Source organism: Melopsittacus undulatus, chromosome 8 (assembly GCF_012275295.1).
Source record: "Melopsittacus undulatus isolate bMelUnd1 chromosome 8, bMelUnd1.mat.Z, whole genome shotgun sequence".
NCBI classification, from domain to species: domain Eukaryota; kingdom Metazoa; phylum Chordata; class Aves; order Psittaciformes; family Psittaculidae; genus Melopsittacus; species Melopsittacus undulatus.
The window spans coordinates 36,612,739-36,634,378 of NC_047534.1; the positions used below are offsets into that span (position 1 = coordinate 36,612,739).

Consider the following 21,640-nt stretch of genomic DNA (forward strand, 5'->3'; position numbering starts at 1 on the left):
CACCCTGCAATGTATCCATGTGCTTCCACATAATCTTTTGATTGCCATTTCTGTACCCTACTCAAGATAACCAAGGTAGCCATTTTATTTGAATTGCATGATTTTCAATGGTTTAGTATACAACAAGCCTTCTGTACTGCCCTGAAGTTTAAAGGTCATACTACTTCCTAACTATGATTTACAAAAGCACAAATCTATACTGCGGGCAATTATGCCCAGTTCAATCACTGTACCATTATATTATTTTTCCCCAAATAAGGAGTTACCACTATTTACAAGATGCAGGGTACTACTATTCAACATAGCACCTCTTTTATGAAGGACCAGTTTTGCACATGGACTAACAACTACTTAAAATCTTCTAAATGTATGAAAGTTACTTATATTTCTACTGGACAAACTGACACGTACCTTTGAAGACCAGCTGCAGTTCTGCACTCAGGAAAGAAGTAAAAAGGATTAAAATTACAATTAATGAGAAATAATAAAAAGAAACACTGAAACATCAAAGAATTTCCTAGAAAACAAATTTCCTGATACCTTTTTATTAGTCTATAAGAAGCCCAATATAATTTTTTTTTATTATACACTAATCAATTAACAAGGGCTGTATTTCCAAACCACATATATAAATGATGCTTCTGTGCTTTTAAGAATGCATCAGTCTCTATGGTATATACATATGAAAATAAAGTAAAGCTACAAATTGATCACTGTTTTTTTCTGATTAACTGTGTCCTTACTCAGCCCTTTCATTATAATGAAGGCACAGCATCATTAATTAATTTTAGTCAATGACAGTGCCAATGACATAATTCTCCTGCTATTTTTGTTTTCTTGGTGAAGCATTTCCTCATCTACGAGCTGCATAAATCACTTGGAGAAATTGTGCCAAATGTTGGCTCACAACTATCACTTTGAAAATGCTGCCTGCCATTCTAGGTTTGCCCTGTAGTACTGCATACAAACAGTACAGGCTTTCACGCTATAATTTACATAAGCAATAAAATGTATTAGGAAGGTAAACTTGTGCTGAGTTTAAAGTATTTGCTTTAATAATTCCCCTTCTTCTCCTCTATAGCAACAGTGAAACTTCACGTAAGGGCCCATCTCTCTTTTTCTGCAGTCACCTGGTTATCCATCAGCTACTCAGTCTGGAAGGACTAAGTCCTTGATAGATTCCTCTGCACCTTAATATTGAAAAGCAGTGAGACTAGCAAAAAGCTTGTACAAGGACCAAGGATAATTTATATTTTTGTGGTAAAAAAGATAAGCCTTTTCCAAAATGAAATGTACCACAACATATGGGATACCCTGCTCAGCTCCAAAGAAAAGAATAAATCACATCCAAACTAAAGATTATGGATTCATTTTTCACCTGTACAAGGTTTTCTCTAATTAGATTTTTCACAGGAATTTTGTTAGAATTGATTTAGTACTTGAATTCAATTGTATTCAGAGAAAATGCCCGAGGGATACATCTTATGTGTCAGCACATGAGAATGTAAATGCCTAAGCCTGCATTCACTATTACTACTACGTGTTGTTGAAGAACCAGTAGTACAGTTCACGCTGTCCACTGGAAAGGTTTTCTCCCTGCAGAAAATAACATTGTTCTACAATTTCCCAGCCAGTGCGGTATAAATTTCTTCACTTTCTTTTAGTGGCACAGCTACTCATTCTTGAAGGTTACATTGCTAATTGAGGCCATCACAGCTTCTTTTACACTTCTGTTGTCTTCTCTAATCCTCTTTCACCTCTGTTCCAGAGAAACCGTACCAGGCTAAAAGTGATCCAACTCCCCCGTTACACATCTCCTGTATGTCATTAACACTTCTCCCACCTCCTAGGGTTAAACCATAAATTTCTAATCTAATCTGTCATTCACTGGCTAAAATACTGATAGGGAACAGGTTTAAGACACAGTGTAGGTAACATTTATAAATTTGTTTTTAAAAGTTACTTCATTATTATCTGTACTTTTTTATAGTAGCTATATATTAACTTAATTGCCATTTCTCCCCACCACTTCATTAATCTAAACGCAGATTAACTCACTTAAAACTTACACTAAAGCAACATAAGAAACTATCGCCCTCAACCATGTGTTACCATTTTCTCAGCTCTATGACCATCACTGCTCACATGATGCTTCTGTCTGCTCCACAGCAAGCTTCCTTTTCTACAAAACCAGTTCAGAAAGTTAATATTCCTTTCTGCCCTTCTGTCTTTATGCCACAGTTCACCTTCCCTTCAATTGCATCAATGGAGATTTTGTATAAAACTGAGTAACGGAACTGTCCTTGTTAAAAGTCTTCCTTTTTCACACAGAATAAACCTGATTTTAGTCTCATTTCAGTTCAATTCACAGCATCTCTATTACTTCATAAATTATTTTGTTTCATTCTCTACTTATGGATCTTACAAACAAGAATTTGAAAGTCACTTAAACTAAGAAAACTATGTTGTGTTCATTTCTTAAAATTTATTCTGCAGGGTGGCCTCAGAAACCATCCATCTAATGTGACAGTACTAGAAAGCTGCTCTCTCTTGGCCCTTGATCCCAAAACCAATCACAGCTACAAGCAATAGAGATTTTGCTAAAGCCACGATGGTTTTGGTTTTGGAAAGTCTCTCTCTTCAAGAGATGATTTGTTAAATTACTGTTTGTAAGCCAGTAAAATTGAAGTCTCTTAGAACTCAAAGCCATCTTCTCCACTTCCTCATTAATGTTCTAATGAGCTTAACTGGCTCCTAAATGCAGTTCTGAAGTTGATTTCAACCCAAAGCAACCTGATAAATATTCCATGCATACAACATGTTTAACAAAATAATGATTTTAAAATACCAAACCACTTTTTGTTCCACTAATACCATAATTCTCACTAGAGACTCTCCAAAATGTATTCTTTTTAATTGTATCTGAATCAAAACACTGATTAAAGACTACTCTCCGTCAGTTCTGCCCAGTCCTCATTTGGTTATGTTTTGAGATATTTATTTCAATATCCAAAATAACACTCAGAATAAGAATAATCTGGTTCAGCACAAACCATAAAGTAGTTAACAGCATCTTGACTGCACTTTCTACATACTTCTGGATGTGAAACCCTGGTTTCTCTTTGTCTTAAGAGGTTCTAAAAGTATAAACTGTAATCAAACGCATCTCTTCACTAACAAATAAATTAGTTAAATATTGGCTTCCCTGCAGAATACTCCATACCTTACATCTTGCATATTCACTTTCTCATTATTCCTAAATACATAAATAAGTTGGCCAGTATCTTTAATAAGTAAGCCCTAACGTTAAGGGACTCTGCATCTAGTGATGTTTTACCAAATAATATTATATTCATATCCAAAATCAAGTAAAGGGTATTTCAATTCCTTCAGGCTGTAGAGCCTAACCAGTTAAGATCTATGGTTTTTGCTATTTATCAGGAAAGGAATGGGAAATGAGCAATACTTTGGGATAGAGGTCATGGGTTATTACACCAACATCCTCAAATATAAATCTACACAGTACTTTGCCTGAATTGATACACAACAAAATTACTATATACTCATTTGATTCAATTTCACATTGCTTCAGGTTAAAACAAGCCACACTTTCATGTGTTTGCATACAATTCCCATGGCTGTGGCTTTTACAGTACATTAATGCATAGCCTAAATCACTCCTGTGCATAAAGATTCATGGAAAATAGGGGCATTGGAGATAAATAATAAAACACCGTCTTTTTCTTAATAGCACACCGATTCTCACCTTTCAATACAACATTTAAAAAAATCCCATATTGCCGTTCACTCTCCACAAAAATTACCTTTTTAATAGTAAAAAAAAAAGAACAAACTACTGAAAATGGATTCTGATGAAATATACAGAAATTCTTCTCTAGACAACTGTGGTACTGTATGGGGAAATGTGTCTTTATAGAGGGTTGTTACATGGAAAATCATCCTTCCAATGACTTGTACAGAAGTCACTGATTTCTTCTTCATTTTTAATGCATCATTAAGTTTCAAAAAAAGTGCACCACTTCATTGGGAAGGGAGAACATGACATAATTGTGGCATTTCTGACTTTTTCTTATTTTTAACACTATATTATAAGCACAAGTCCAAACTTGGCATGCAATCTCAACTTGGTCAGTACAGCCATGCACTCTAAGCCAGTATTTGTTTGGCCCTGGACAAATTCTTGAAATCACAGTACAAGGAGAATCTTTGCTAACACATTCAAACACCACCAATCCTTAACAAAAATCATATGTAACTGAGTGGATGTTTCAGATGCCAGCATCAGCAGAAGGAAAGGGGTAGCTGTGCTCTTTTGTCACCATCAGTTCGAAATAAAAATAGGCAAGACAAAGAAAAATATACTGTAAGACACAGAATATGAACTCTATCAGTGATCCTGAAAGTGCTGTCATTATCTCAACACAGCAGCAGGAAAGAACATGACTTATAGCTGATATGGAGCTAATCTGTACCCTATTACTCTGAATGAAGCTGCAAATTTTGAGAAGCCTTTGAGACTATGGAAATTATGGATGCTAAAGCAGGGACTGGTCACACTACCCCATATGCTTTGCAGAAGGACATCATCACTATCACTGTACTTGCCTTTTTGATGTTTGGGGTGCCTACAACTGTAACTCAGTATTCATACATGCCACAGATTTTTATTTATTTATTTTTAAGTAGATTCAAGCAAAAACTACCTCATCTGCAAATAACTTGAGTTCTTCAAATACACCACCTCTAGACAATGGTACTTCCAGATTCATGCTGTTTGTGAATTTAGCAGTTAAAACTTGTGTCAGTTCATAGCAGGTGCATGGCAGCATAGAGCCCTGCCTAAACAACAAGTTGGCAGTGGTTCATGCCCATCGTTCCTGTCCAGCTGTCCAAACAACAACCCAAAAATGCAGTAAGAGTTAATAAACTAAATCATATCTGCCCTACCGGCAAGTAACCTACAGCTTTTGCTGCATGTGCCAAGTTCCTTTCATTGCAAGATTTGCTCTGGAGACCGACAATGACAAACTGATGGAACATGTAAGCAGTACTGAATACTTTTTGATCACCCATCCTTATTTCCTGATATTATTCACTGAGGATATTAATTTAGAATAATTATTTTGTACATAAATATGTCTGGAAAACAGATTAGGCACTCAGGTTTCTGGGCCTAAATTATATAAAATCTGAAAAGATAAACATCAGTGTTAAATAGGTTTCCATTGTGAACCTATGTAATTACAGACTAGTCTTTACTTAAGAATTTTGCTTCTTCTGTCTACATTAACCTTCATCAAAGCCAGAAAGACCCTTACTATGCACTTTCATTAGCTCTCCAATTTAATGAATTTGCTATTTACTCATAAGGTTCACAATTTGTAGAAAAGTTTTGATTCTGGGGTCTCTAAGTGCTTAAAATTTTCTGTTACTGACCTTTGATGATATTTCTGATGGTGATACCATTATGTAATCCATGCCTTTCAAATCTTATAATTAGGCAACAGATGCATGATATACATTTTAAGGTGAAGTAAAATGTTTTGTAAAGTGAATAGCAGTACAGATTTCACACTGATGTCCTGTATCACACCTGATTCAGAGACAATTTGGTTTAAAAGGAAAGAAACTGCACCTAAATCACATTTGTATGGCCTCAGAGCTCTCCTCCTGAACCCCAATTCCTTGATTTTTCTGTTCATGATGTTGAACTTATTTTGGAAGGCATTGGCAGAACTTGAGTACAAAGGAAAAGTAGCAAGTGGACAGCATCCCATGAGGCTTACAAAAAGAGAGCCTAGCAGTTACACAAGCATTTTTAGATGTCATTCACCTCCTCTTTGTTACCAAATCTGCTTCATATATCCTCTGTGACAAGCTCAGCTCTGGGTCTCGAAGATCAAAACAGCAGCACTTTTCTTATTTTGGTAGCAAACAATGCACTGAAACCAGTAATGGATGCACAGCCCCATGCTGGGATGTGAAGTTACTGTGGGTCCTGACTGCAGTTAAGTAATAAGCAAAATATAAAAACAAACTAAGAAGTAACTTTCCTTCCCCATTGGAATGTGCATTACATTAATGCTCTATTTGGAAGCACAGTTTTAAATACCAAGTTACTGGGATTTTTATTTGTATTAGAAGCATTTTATACTGCAGGTACTTCACATAAGATTTTCATGTTCCGTTTCCTTTTACTCTTCCAGCCAGAAGCTTCTGCTTAGAATTTCTCAAAAGGTGGGAAGTTGAACATGGTACTTCACTGCTTGCTAGAAAATGACAGCAAAAGGTCAGAGCTTTCATCTTCCTCAGTTTCTTTATTTGTCAAGCTACATGCAAGCAATTTTACTTCATCTCCTGTTATTTCTGTAACACAGGATGATTGTGGTTTGCTCACAGTCCCTCCAGTTCTTTACATGACTATCTCAGGTAATAGATTTACTTCCACATCTCTACATACAACAAGGATAAAACATCAATGTTTCCAATCAGACTGATTGTTCTCCCTTTTGTTTTTTATTTTCATAGCAGAAGGGGCATTTTCAACAGCTACCTTCTATAAGCAAGATATTTTGAAAGCTCTTAAAAACATTTTTGTACCTAATTCTTACTTTATTTTTTCTGCACCTTATTACATTTCAGTTTTTAACCGTTATGATTTAGTGACTCATATACATTCTCAAAGCATTGATTCAGAGTGTCAAGAGCAGATTGCTTATACAAACTTGAATCTCAAAAAATAAATAAATACAGACCAGGACAAAAGGACGTACAAATTACCTGGTAGTCATGGATATGCTCTCAAGCACACTTCCACTGATTAATTTTACACTGGTGCTTGTGAGCATTCTTTCTACTGACTTCTTTAAGAGCTGTAGATAAATCTTTCTAAAAGAAGACTCAGTAAAGCTGGACATTATTTTTTCCAGTAGACTACATACAATACACGTTTTGACTCAAGTCTGTAAACCTCATTCCTTGTTGAGGAGCATTTCCATTCTTAAAAAAAATATGCTACTCTCTGCCAAAATAGTGGAACAGAACTGCAAAATGATGAGTATCTGCTCTGGTCATGCAGCAGCTTTAAAATTCTGCCTTAAGAACTACTCTAAATGAATTCTTACCCATTCTTACCCTGCATTAAGAACTCTTTGACTTTTCTTACATTCCATTCCATTACACACATATTATGTTACGTTAGAACATTACATTAAGATGACAATAGAAATCAACAGTACAAAATCTAAGACCAATCTACAGCATTTCAGGGAAGGAGAGAAAATCAGCACCACCAAAAACCTACCTTGAAACTATACATGAAATTAATTTTCTATTTCTGGTGTACAAAATTTGATCCAACAAAACACACAAATCTATGATTAACGACATCCTAATGGGAAGTGTCAAAGTTATTCCATTGAATTTGAAAAAAACAGATAAAGAGTGCCAAAACGAAAGAGCAAAATAAAGTAAAAAAAAAAAAAGATTATTTGTTTTTTTTTTGAGGCTTAAGAACTTTGTGATATTTTCCTTGAATTCTTATCAAAACATGACTGTTTTCAACTGCAATAACTTCAATCTTCAACCTGCAAATACCTTCCCAATATTGAAAGAACCCCTTACTTTCTGCTTCACCCACCCTGCAAGTTTTTCTGCACAACACTGACCACTCTTCAAGCATTTACAAAGATCTACTGCAACACTCTGATTGCCTGTTTTTGTCATTGTGAATGAATACACAATTTATCTTACAAAAGTTACAGCCTTTGTCCAGGGTAGTTCTGCAATCATTTATATGCTATGTGGAAATGGCTTTCGTTATTGCTGTTTTGCTACATTTTTTAGACATATAAAACTTGTACAGCAATTCTTTCTGCTCATTGTTACAAGCCTGTTTTTCAGCTTAGATTTCAATACAAATGATAGAATGGCCTCTGAGAAGGAAAACACCAAACCCTTTCTTCAGCTTCAATAAAAAGGGTACTTGCAATTAGATGTTATAGGAGGCTGACCATTGGCTTCATCACTGTAGCTCCTCTGCAGAACTTACTCCCTGATGTTTTTGTTTAAGAAACAAAAGGATGAAATAGAGATGGTACAGATGGGCTAAGACTAAAAAGCTGATCTGTATGTCACCCCACCCCTTCTTACCAAGATCCATGCTTTTTGAGGCTTTCAGATTAATTGATTCGGACTGCTTGGCTGGTGTCAAGGATCTGAAGTTGATGTGCTGATCTGTTAAATGCACTGCTGAATTTATGATAGGGCTGCAGGAAAAAAATGAAAAAAGGACATGGAAGATATTTAGGCACCAGTTCAAAACACAAGTGAACTAATTAAAGCACACAGAGATATGCATGTGTTTATTCCTCCAGTTGCTTACAGCCATACATTTTGATATCAGTTATTGATCCTCAACTTTCTTTTCTGAGACTTAACACTTCCAGTCCCTAGCTTTTTATCACAGATGCAAATATAAATATAAATGCTTAATCGGTTTTTAACAATTCACATTTTGTCTAGCAGAAGAAGAGGAACATACCACTGCCTGCCCATCTGTCACTTTTTATTTGGTTTTGTGTGTTGTTCCCCCTCCCTCCCCCCCCGTTAATCTATTTAACCACTGCATTTCCAAATAACATGCTATATAAAGTTGGAAAAATACTGCCAATGTAGCTGTCTCAAATCTACTTCCTCTGCTAATATAAAGTATTTGACAGCTTTGTACCACTTCTGCAGAGTGCAGAGGCTGGATATCTCAAGGAAGGTGCCACAAAACTCTGAAGAATTCCAAGGAATAGTGTGCGTTTGGTTTTTTTTTTTTTGTTTTCCAACCTAAATCATTCCACGATTCTCTGATTGAATTTTCAGCATCAGAATATGACAGGTTGAAATTATACTTTGCTTTGTACCCTGTGCTGGTTGACACTAAGTTTATGTCATCATGACAAAGTATATGTCATCATCTGCTCTCATGAGACCCCATTTGGAGTACTGCATATAGTTCTGGTGTCCCCAGTGTAAAATGGACATGGAGCTGTAGGAGCAAGTCCAGAGGAGGGCCATGAGGATGATCAGAGGCCTGGAGCACCTCCTGTATGAAGATAGGCTGAGAAAGTTGGGGCTGTTCAGCCTGGAGAAGAGAAGGCTGAGTGGAGACCTCATAGCAGCCTTGCAGTATCTGAAAGGCGGCTTCCAGGGACTGTAACAATAGGACAAGAGGCAATGGGTTTAAACGTAAACACAGTAGATTTAGATTAGACAGTAGGAAGAAGTTCTTTACTGTGAGGGTGCTGAGGGACTGGAACAGGCTGTCCAAAGAAGTGATAAATGCTCTACCCCTGGCAGTGTTCAAGGCCAGGTTGGACAGAGCCTGGAGCAACCTGGTCTAATGTGAGGTGTCCCTGCCCATAGCAGGAGGTTGGAACTGGACAATCTTAAGGTCCTTTCTAATCCAAACCATCCTGTGACTCTATGAACTTAAACATGTTTACACTTTTATTCTGCACTTCAAACTTCTGCATTTGCTAAAGAAATTAAAACTTGTAGCTGCTATAAAGCACACCAGCCTTTACAACAGATATTCTTAAAACATCTGAAAAATCTACCCAATGCATTTCCAACTGGTAAAGTGTCCAGTAATCTTTCCTCTACACATTTAAATGTTCAAAATTCCTAAAGCTTCATTTTGTAACCTCAATAATGTCTTTGGCCCGCAATCTGCGTAAAGAAGCTTCAGTTTGGCTAGGACTTTTAAAGAGACTTCAGTAACTTCATCTACACATGGCACCCACCAGTGTGATCCATATATTGTGGACAGCAGGCATACTGCAGCTTATGGACAACTGAAATGAACAATGCACTAAATGCTAAAGTAACATTCCCACCTTATATTAAAGGATCGTTCAGGTGACTGAAAGCAGTAGCACAAATTTTAGAAAACAGAAAGTGATTTTAAAATTAATTAGAACTACTATCACAACCACTAATGACAGGTTAGCACTGTAAATATTAAGTACAGTTGAAGTCCAACCTATGATTATAATCCTCATTCAGCAGATCCTCACTGGGATGCGGTGGGAGAGGTGGGGGAGTTTCGTTTTCACCACTGCCACGATCAGACACAGGCAACTCTGAAATAAAATATAAAAAGGGGTTAAATAAACTGCAGAAACAAGTACATTTCACTGATCAATGACTGGACTAGAAGGCCTCAAGCAATGCTGAAGTGAGTCACAAATTATTCAAATCCCTAAACTAACTAAACTAGAATTAAAATCACACGAAGCAGAAAATATATCCCTTGGGATTTCCTGAAGAGCTGATTTTCTGATTTGCATATGCATAATTAAAGGTAAATATAGGGAAACTTATAGTGAAGTTGAGTACAAGGCACAAATTGCTTTACTCCATTTGAGTGGATTTTCACTTATACATAGCTGCATCCTAACTTATTGGAGGCTCATGTCTCCATTCACTCTGATGGGGAGCATTTACTGCTTTTCATGTACAGAAGAGAACCACATTCTCAGCGAAGAGTTCAAAAGAAAATAAAAATTCTGTTACCCCATGGCAGGAGAATATAGAGGCATTTCTGAATTACAGTCTTAATTTTCCTACCATTACACTAATTCCTTCTTTACTTTTACAAAAGGCATTCAGCTCACCCCGGAACATTACTTTGGACCAAGACAGACATGAACTACCCAGTTAAACTGTTCAGTGGTTTGCTAAGCAACATTTACGGACATGCAGTATTTAATAGAACTGTGCCTGCTGTAGATCAGGTTGTTATTGTCCTGTAAATTCATCTCAATCTGATCTTACAAGAAGTTCCCACATTTTGAAATGTGGTGTATGTCTTCACCTCCCTGATACTTAATAAGGAACACAGACATTTAGCAGTTCTTGGGTTTGAATGGCAGGTAAGCAATGTAGCAACAGTGATGTACCACACTTTCATGTGGCCTGCTCCCTTGCATTGAATGCTGCTAGTCTTTTTTTACACAATCCTGCGTGAAAGTACTAATCTAACTTGAGACAACAAGGGTATTACAAGGAGGGAATAAAGGCAGACAGCAATAGATTAAATTTATCAGGTAAGAGCACTGAGGTAGCTCCCAAAAAGCAAACAAAATACCCCAAAGAAAGCCACACTATCAGCTCACAAATCCTATAACACCCCTATTGGCTGAATAACCTCCTAAAGATTAAAGAATCATAGAATGGTTTGGGTTAAAGGTAAGAAGCAGTCTAGACCCTGTATCTCAGGAAAAGTGAGAACATCAAAAGAAGAAAGTGAAGGTAAGTAGATGAGGAGAAAGGTTCTAATAAGACCTTAAAAACGTATTAACTGCCAGTCTGATGCAGAAAACAGGAATCGTACCTGATGTATATGCATGCTGGCTTTGTACATTATGATCACATTCTTTCAGGTTGCAATTTCAGGACAACAAATGGAGGAGTAAATGGGAAGTTTTCATAGCAAATAGATTTCACTGCAATTAACTGATTAGAAAGATGAATCAGAAGATGAAAAGACTTACTCATGTAAAAATACTCAGAACTACCACAACCAAGCAGACTACGAAGCTCTGCAAAAAGGTTGCAGGACATTAAGGAGGAAATGCAGGTAAATGTCCCAATCAGTGACTGCAAGGTGATGCACATGGGAGTAGGGGAAAACTCTTGACACATACACAAAAGCTATTACTTTAGTGATTTCCACTCTGGAGCAATACATTAGAAGTGCATGGGATCATTCTTTGAGTATATACTTAGTGAAGTCAAAAGGAAACGGGCATTTATAGAAGAATCCAAACGCTCCGCGCAGAGCTCAGAATTAAAGGTGTGCCTTGTTTTTAAGCAGCATCCAAGGTTTCAATCTCCCGATCTGAAAAATTATGTAATATAATTCAGAAATGCATTGAAAAGATGTCAAGGGCAGTTGGACACATGCAGAAACAAGGAACATGGACTAGGATTCTTTGAATTAGAGTAAGAAGAAATAGAAGGGGATACAAGAAGAGTCTATGAAATTGTAAAACCTATGCAAAAAGTGAAAAGCATGCTCTCACTAACAGTGTAACATGGTAACACAGTAACTAGAAGGCACCCAGTGAAAATACCAAGTAGAAAGGGCAAACACAAAGTAGTATTTTTAAGTATGTAATTAAATCATGCAACAGATTGCCCTAAGCGTGTTTTGGAAACCAAATATTTAAAAAATATTAAGAAACTGAATGAAATTTGGAGAGCTACTAATGGCACAATGGTCCAGACAGAACCTCTGATTTAGGAAGTCCCTAAACCACTGACTACACAGAGTAGGAAACATGACTGGTGGAAGGAGAAGAGGAAATAAAAAAACCCCACACATCACACTGCACCATACACCTGTGCATTACCTTCTTTGAGCAGCCTTCAATAGCCATAGCAAGAGATTGAGCGTATCGCATAGTTGCACACACTTGGATTCACAGCAACTGATACATCATTTCATAAAGGCTGTTTGGTGATGGGTTACCACCGGCATTTTTGTTGCAGAAGACAAATGTTACACACAGAAGAAAGTTGGACTTCCTGAGTGAAATGAACGTGATCACAAGGACTACAGCTTCCAGCAGAATGGGAACAGGAGCAGAAGAGTGAATTTAACCTAAGAGGCAGTCACTGGCTCCATGTTCAAGGCCTTAGGAAATTATCGTAACAGATCCAGAGAGATCAGAGAAACAGCTAAGCTAATAAACAAAATGTACTGAATTTTCAGATTAAACAGTTTTTGACAGTAACTAACTGAATCTCTGTATAAGATAATGTAATGTTTACAAGCAAAATTTAAACATTAATTTAAAATTTCACTTCTTAATTTTCTATCTGGGCATTACCACACATATGAAAACAAAGATGCCTGCACAACTATGAAGACTTGGTAATCTATGGTAATAGAGGAAATTTATGATTATTCTACTACTTAACCAGAGACATGACAGCATTTCCCCTATAACCATTTATAATGTAGGGTTATAAGAGATATGTAAGAACTTCTAATGAAACACATTCCAGTAATCTTTCAACACCAGAAACGTAAAGCTGCTGGCACTGGTATCAATTCTCAAAGAGGTTGTTCTAAAAAACACTGAATCTGTGCAACAGCTTGGCAGCAAAAGAAGTGAGGACCTGAAGGCAGCAAGTATTATTCATGCAAAAATAGAACAAACACTGGCATTTCAATATTGGATCAGTATCCCCTCCCCCTTTATTTAAATATCCACAGGCAAGACAAAATGTAATGCTTTGGCTATAAGCATCTTTCCCCAGACATTTGTTCTTGCTCATGTATAATAAAAAAGACTCTTAAACCAGACAGCAATATCAGCAGGCCAAGCTTCAGTGTGTTTTTGCTGAGCTTTTTATAAGGTTTTATTTGTAGGAGCAGTAAATGATACTGGAAACAACTTACTAGAAAACATTAATTGAGAAAGTGACATTTTATAAACATAATACAGCTCCTGTCATTAAATTCTTACATTAGATCCTGTATTATATCAAAAAACTCTTCTATCTTTGTTATTTGTAAAAATATACCAACCACACTTCTACATACAAGATCTGGATAATACATCATAAGAATGTACAAGGGACTGTTCCTGCCTGTCATAAAAAGGCTCACTACAACTGTGACTCACATCCTTAAATAGGGACATAACCCAAAGTTCATAACTGAGTTGAATGAGGGTAGTGCACAGGTGTAGTGTTTTGTCTCTTTACAGGTGCCTTGAAAACCTCAGGATAATAAGAAACAATGCAAAAACAATATTTGAACCAGCAACTGGAAACAAGCGACACGTTCATATGGAAAGCAGAATGAGTATTAGCTCAATCCTCCCGGACAATAGCCCTCAGCAGCACTCCAGAGCATCCTTTCCACATCCAAGACACATTCTCTTCCAAGGCCATCACAGTTTTTTGAGATAATGCCATCTCACCATCCTTTTTTAATAAAAAATATGTCCACTGAAAACGATTTTACAAATGAGCTGTAAAGCAGTCATCCTGATTTCTGGACTGCAGTTGGAGAATAGTTATCTGAATGTACAGCTCTTCCATGTATTTTGTTTTCAATTTTATTTGACAAGTTACCTCTTACCATTCACCTATATCAATGGCTCCAGAGCAGTTGCATATATGTTTTTTAAGGAAGCATTTAAAGGTGTTTGCTGCTTTTTGATCCTTAGGCAATGACTAACTACAAGGCAGGCTAGCTCTGAGGATGACCCTTTTCTCCTCTAACCACAGAATCAGTATAAATTCAATATAAAAGAAATATAAAATAGATTTAAACAGAATGATCTGATCTTTGGATATTTACAATGCTTGAGCCTATATCTAATTCTTTGCCTGGAGTCACACTGTCAAAAATACCAAAGTCAACACAATTATTTACCACTAAATTACACAGGAGTTTATCATGAGCTTTACAGATGCAGGCTCTTCTGTTTCGGTTAAAACAGTCATCACAGCAGTCTATGAAATTACTTTTTGCAGGCCACCCAGATACCACAGTTGTCTTGAGAAGTGGGAAAAATCATGTATAATTCAACTACATCAAAGAGAATATTTTTTTCTTACTGGAAGGTATTTAAGTATGTGCTTGGCTTGAAGGATAACGGCACACTTAAAAGGAAAGGGGTCAAGACCATCTCAAATACTTGACTTTTCAGATAACTAGTACCTTGCTGAGTCAGGTGCAAATTGGACAGATGGTACAGCACACCATCAGAAACGCAAGATGACAGGAAAATAAGTGGTATTAAAAGCTCTTATTTATATGTTTGCATTTGCTCATGCATGCAGGTTTTCTTTGTACAATGTACACATCTACCTAATTTTTCTTAATGAGTTCATTAATATAATTCCAATTTGTAAATTAAGGAAATGTTTTTAACCTTTGAACAAATTTTACCTTAAGTCTAAAATAAGCAAGTGTACTTTATGATCATCACGCCTTTGTATAAATTCATTTAGCTTATAATAACCTGGGACATAATCTAAGAATTCAATGTGAAAACCACTGCACTCATTAAAGATATATAGAAAATAAACATTTTGACAACATATATTTTGCACTCATCATTTGTTTTTTATCCAACCTTACGTGTTGGGGCAACGAGCTAGAAACTGTTACTTAAACTGGAATTTGTGCCAGGAATCTAATTCACAACTTCTGAGTCAGCTCTCCCACCCTCACTGGATCTTCAAGCCTCAAAGTAACATAGCCTGCACTTACACTAATTAACTGCTTTTGCAGAGGCTGTGGATTTCAAAAACCAAAACCACAAAGCACTTTCTTTTAGCACAGAGAAGGGTATATAGACACTACCTTTTATTCTTTCCTGAGGACTGCACGTTACAAATGGCTGAAGAATAGTATCATTGCGTCGGGAAGCAGCCGTGAAGTTATGACTCCCATCAAAGGCTGATTTTTGAAAGACTCCCTGGTCTGAGCGTTCCTAAGGGAAAAACAGAACCACACATTATAACAAAAATACCTAAATGTTCAACAATGCAGAAGATCAGCCATCACTACAGACAGTGCAGAAACACACTGTAATGTAATATGTTCACTGTACATTGCTTCCTTTCAAATGAGAACTTGAAAGATATCTTCAAAATTACTGTTTTGCTGACCATGAAATCAGACAATATCTAAGCTATAACAATCATTAAGGATGATGCACAAAAATGAAGACTGGTTTGGTTTTTTTTATGACCCACAACTGGCTTCATTCAAATTCTCCATCTGGGAGGGCAGCTTGTGACATTGTCAACACAAGAACACGGGCAATGCCAATGGTATTTTTCTGCCAGCCAGCTGGTTCCCTTCTCTCAGAGACTGAGTGCATATGTTCTGATGATCACACACTAGAGCAGTTTTGCAAGTAAAGTTACACCAAACTCCCAAACGCAGGTCTTCTGGCTAGCAGCTAAACAAACTCCTGTCACACCTCTAGTCAGCTTTTCTTTTGAGATATTTCCCACCCCCCATACATGCCATATCGCCTAATTTATTCTCCTGAGCAGTTGCTCAAAAGAAAAAAAAGGGGGGGGGGGAAGGGGGGAGAATAAATCACAGATTCTGAAACTGGGACAGACCCAGAAGGATGTTTCTGTACTTGTTATTCGGGTAAAACAGAAAACCCACAGAGGGGACTACTGTGGATAGCTTTCAAAATAACCTTTATAGTTTCTGTGATTTTATATCTGCTTTTTAAAGGGGCTTCCAACTGGCTTCTATTTTTAAACTGCATGTTCATTACACCAGAAAATGTTATGCTAAATATACCATTCCTTAAATCTCATATAGTCACATCTCCAGAAGAAATGCATGTATCTAACCCTTACAATTTCCTCGTAAAATAATACACAGGATTTAATCCATTGGCAAGTGATGGCCTGCAAACCAATGCATAAGGACAGTGTGTTACATCACTCTGCAACCTGCCTTTCAAGCTGAATAATAGTAATAATAACAACAACAATAATAATGAGCTTTAATAATAATTAAAATTAATAATAAAATGGCAAAAAATGCAACTCAGAACACAAATCAATGCTGGAATGCTCCTGTTGACAATTCGGTTACAAATGTAGTCCTAGTGGACAGAGCACATGCAACATGTTCTCCTCCTTTTCAGTGCAGCATGAGGCATTTGAAGTAACCATTTTGAACCTCTGTACAGAAACACACACACCACACAGCCACTGACAATCATGTTTTTTCTCACTACTGGAAATTCTTTAGTTTGCATAAGATACTGGTAGCTAAATTAAGCCTTGCAATATCCCAACCACTACTACACTGGAGACTTGTACCTAGTGGGATAGAGAGCCTTAAATTAACATCAACAACAAATCTCCTTTTCCAGCTCTTTGATAAATGACACAATCAATATCCTAACAACTGATCAGTAACCAGCCTAATTAGAGTGTTCAGCTTATAAAGCATAGCTGTCATGGAAGACCTCCATTAGTGTCCTGACCAATAAAAACAATAATGCATTTCTAAACATATTCTCCTTCTACCAAGCTGAGATGCAGTACTCAGGAAGCTGTTCTGGGGAAAGGGAAGAATGGGCAACAACCCATTTCTGCTACGGTCTCCAGGCTCAAATGGAATTACAATTGAACCTAAAGACTACCCTATAAAAATTAAATGAATTCTATTAAATAAAGACTTCATTATGCATTCTTTATAGGGCATAAGTCAAGATTATTTACCACTTTCATATATCTGGATAGTACGCAAAACTATATACTTGACTATAAAAAGCAGTCTCATACCTTTATAAGGTCAATCTGATGTTTGAGTGCAAGTTTTTCCCTTTTAAAGTTTGGCTTTTGTTAAATGAAGAAAACTTGCAGGAGTGAGCTTTATTTGAAGGTGAGCTATCTTTCTTATATCACATGAGTGCACAAGAAATATAACATATACTTCATAATTTTTCTTACAGCATAATGCTATGTCTCATGGAAAAGGAAAGCAAAAATCCTCTAACACATTCCAAAATTCTTAATGAGTATTTCTCATATTTCCCTGGCACAACTGACATCAGTGAAGCTTTTGCAGAGTGTCCTCCCAAAGTCTGGCAAGTAATATACTTCTAGATCTATTTCTCAGTCAATCAATGATGGTAGTAGATCAAATAGGAAATTGCCAAGAAAATGTTAGAAGTTAATGATACAAAAATAGACCTGCATTCTTTTTTCCTGTCTGATATTTTATAGAAATGCACCCACAAACATGATTGTTCTTAATATCTTAATATCTTCTAGCAATGTTTATTAAGTAAGAATCTTGAAATCATCTCTTGGAATTCTATAAAGGGATTTATTACAACCTTTTAATACCCCAAATCCACTCATGTATTTTTATTTTAAGGAACTGCACAGATGTTAAAAACCTATTAAAATTTTACTCTAGGGTCAACATTAAAACTGGAGTGGGGCAGCCATTATGCATACACATGTCTATGTGAGATGAAGAGTGTGCACATTTCCATGAGGTCTAGAAAACATAACCATTAAAATTTCTTTCTCTTTTTTTGTTACCTTACTTAAGCAATTTTTATGGTAATCAACTCAGAAACCCACCCTGAAGGGGTGGCTTTAACTGACCAGGGAAAGTAAAATATTAATTCCTTGATGGTAAAAAGAAAAAAGAAATAAGGGGGGGGGGGGGGGGAGACCCATACGAACATACACACACAAAATAACAGGCAACTTTTATCCTGGTCTCAACAGAAACAGCAAGACGAGGAGATATCAACAAGAAACACTCCAGGAAGTCAAGAATTCATCCTGCCAGGTCTCTGTGTGACCCATTCTTCAGCCACCATATCTCTTGTATGAAGAAACACTGGGACCAGAAAGACATTCATCTAACAAATGCATTTACTGCTTCACCTCTGTCTGCACCTCTAGTCTCCTGAGAACTACCAGCTGGATCCTCCCACGAATGTTCCCCTCCATAGACATGGAGCGTCTCAGTGTTTCCATAGCCTCATGATTTGACTTGCCCAGAAGCGACTCCCCATTTACTGCAACAAGCTGATCATTTACTCGCAAACGACCATCCTACAAGCAAAAAATAAAACCAAAAGGTTAAAAAAAATATTATTAGGCGGAAGTGCTACATACAGGAAAGCAAGATGCAGGCAATCAGATATTACTTTCTAAAATTTAAGAAACAAGAGACTGCACAGTACCAGAGAAATCTGTGGCCATTAATTGGCCTTTTTCTTTCCCCTCCTTCTACTCTACTTTGGGAGGAGTTCACAGGGCAATTGCAAACACAGAAGTGCATGCACACACTGTTGTTTTTCTTGCATATAAAATTTAATTTGTATCAGTTCTAAAAATAAAACAGGAAAAGAAGCATTTGGTTAGTTAAAAGGACCCACATGATAGCTGTTAGTATCTGCAGTGCAAACACAAAGGAGTACTGCTATGTTATTTTCCATGCATTATTATCTGCTATTAGGGTCTGGCAAGAAGCAACTCCAAAAATTTTGTCTTATAGTCTCACTAGTGTCTATCTTATCACAATTACCATGCCACCATATGGAGTAGTATTCTCAGTTCAGAATAGTTAAGGCTTAAGCATCCTTATTTTATTTAATGCCATTCAAGTATTTTAACATCTAAACCTACTGTCAATAACAAAATTGGGGTGGAGCCATATCAAGTACCCTATGCTTTGAAATAAAAAAGTCATTCAGTTTCATAGCCAAGGTTAACCAACATTTGTGGGTGTAATAAAATCATGGACACTGCTATTTTGTGACTCAGGAGTTCTAGTGCTGTTGCCATTATTATATGTGATTTATTTCTTTTCATAAAAGCATGTGCCATGGACATTTCTCTCTTTAAAAAGAGGATAAGGTCTATTTAATGAAGAGACAAGAATTTCTTTTTAAGCTAGTCAAGTTCACAATTATCAGGTTGGCATAATTCCTCAAAGCAACAGAACGAGTAAGAAACTGGAGACATCCAGTATAGAAGGGCAGTAAAGAAAGAATGTCAGCAAAAGAACTTGGACAGAAATACACTGCTTAGGTAAAATGAATCTGATTCATTCATAGGCTAACTATATACTCTTCATACAGTATTTTTCTGAACTATTTACATATTTCACGCATTTAAGTAATCAAAACCACATATATTTTTTGATTATTTTTTTATCACTAAGATGTTCACTTAACTCTTCTGCTATTGCTGCCAAGTCTAAGTCATTGGTGCTCAAGTAAGTTACAGCAGCAGTGAAAAAACCCAGCTTTAGTAAAGTGGTATTTTTGTTGGAACTGGATATCATCATTACTATGGCAGAGTATGAATAGCCACAGAGCTGAAAAACAGCATATACTAAAACCCAAAATAAACTGAGAGGGACAAGAAGATGGAAAGACAGAACTGGAAGATGAGTCAGTAAGCAAAGGAAAATGAAGAGAAATAAAACTTTTCTCAGGAGGGTATGGGAATAGAGGATAGGAAACAGCAATGCCATTTGGAAAATACTGAAACCTCTCCCACCTCTTTGTTGAACATTTCATGCCAACTTAAATTTACACACAGCCAAAGTCAATAGGTTAACCCCACCCCTTCTCTACATACAAAATGATGCCATCACACATAATAAAGTTTAAGGAGAGAAGAGTTAACATTGTTGAACAGGGAGTTTTATTATTTGCACATGTTGCAATTCCTTTGTGTTCTATCAAAATTTGCTGAAATGAATGGAGCCATTCACGGCAACAGGAGTTTAAGGAAAAAAGAATTTGTTCTTTGTGAGTTTCTGTAAGGCTTTCAAATTTTACAGGTTCTCATGTCCTCCTCCTAAGGTCCCACAGGTTATTGGATTACTTTGTTTCCTTTTTGTGGATGAACACCTATGTATGAATATACATTAAAGCTTCTTACTACAGTATATACAAATACAACGTCAAATGCATCTTGTCATGACTACCTCTTTTGATTATGCAAGTGTCCTGAACACAATGTGTGTTTTTAAACGAATCACTGCTCAGAATTGGCCTGATATTTGCCTTGGAACACTTTTGTATGAGATTGTGTGTTTATTTATATTTTAATAATGTCAGTTCTTAAAGAACTCCTATAGATGCATCTCCCTTCTTCCCACTCTGTTACATGCTCCATTTTAATGCAAAATTCAACTGGAATTCAACACTTCAGCTATGACCTGAGAAAAAAAAAAAGGATGCATGCTTTATAAGTGCCAAGTCACCTGCACAGGGTGGGTTGGAAGATGGCTGAACACTGTTTTCACACATGCTCAGGTACAAGTTATTTCACAGAAAAAAACTTTTGATATATTAAAAATTAAAAAAAATAATCCCAATGTCTGGACAGTTTCCATTCATAGATTTTCACATCACTGGTGTTACGGCCTGGTTTAGAAGTCTGAACTGCAAGACAATCTGCTTGGCTTAAAACAAAGTAAATGTTGTTTTAACACATTTTTAACTTTCATCTCAGAAAGGTAGGTTTCTTTGTGGCTTCCAAGTAGAAAAACAACATTTGGCACTTCAGCAAAACAGTTTTCAAATGCCATCTCTGACACAGCAAGTGAGCTAACCTATTGAAGGGTGAAGTTACTCTTCCTCTTGCTCATTAAAAACAATTATTTTAATGGAGACTCACAGCAATGGGTAGAACCATACACCCCATGGCTACCATATTCAGGCAGTCAGTCACAAAACTCGCTTTTTACAGTAGAGCAGGCATATAATGCCATGTTCCTTGCGGAGTTTTGTTTTTAATCGAAGCACACCTAGTTATTTCCCTTATCACATCAGTGACATTTCTCTTAGAAGAAATTCCTTGATGGCATTCACTGAAATCATCCAGTTCCCCACACACTGCACACAACAAGCACAGCACTCAAAAGCCCCAAGGAGGTTCAAGCTGCACCATGTTTGATTTGAACAAACGCACACATATAAAATACTCCATTATTTTTTCTAATAAATGCTCTGCTGCATTTCAGCTGCAGTAGGCAGCAAATACCTCATCATCAGGAATGCATCACAAGTGAAAAGCC

General features: G+C 36.7%; 1 protein-coding gene across 1 annotated transcript in view; it reads right to left on the minus strand.

Moving 5' to 3' along the window:
* Nucleotides 1-21,640, minus strand: part of PARD3B (par-3 family cell polarity regulator beta) — a 407,455-nt gene that overhangs the window by 179,664 nt on the left and 206,151 nt on the right. The window contains exons 12-15 of the mRNA XM_031045134.2: nt 18,487-18,657; nt 15,404-15,533; nt 10,055-10,154; nt 8,173-8,288 (exon numbers count right to left, since the gene is read on the minus strand). Of these exons, the coding sequence (XP_030900994.1) occupies nt 8,173-8,288; nt 10,055-10,154; nt 15,404-15,533; nt 18,487-18,657 (517 nt within the window). The remainder of the gene's footprint in view (nt 1-8,172; nt 8,289-10,054; nt 10,155-15,403; nt 15,534-18,486; nt 18,658-21,640) is intronic.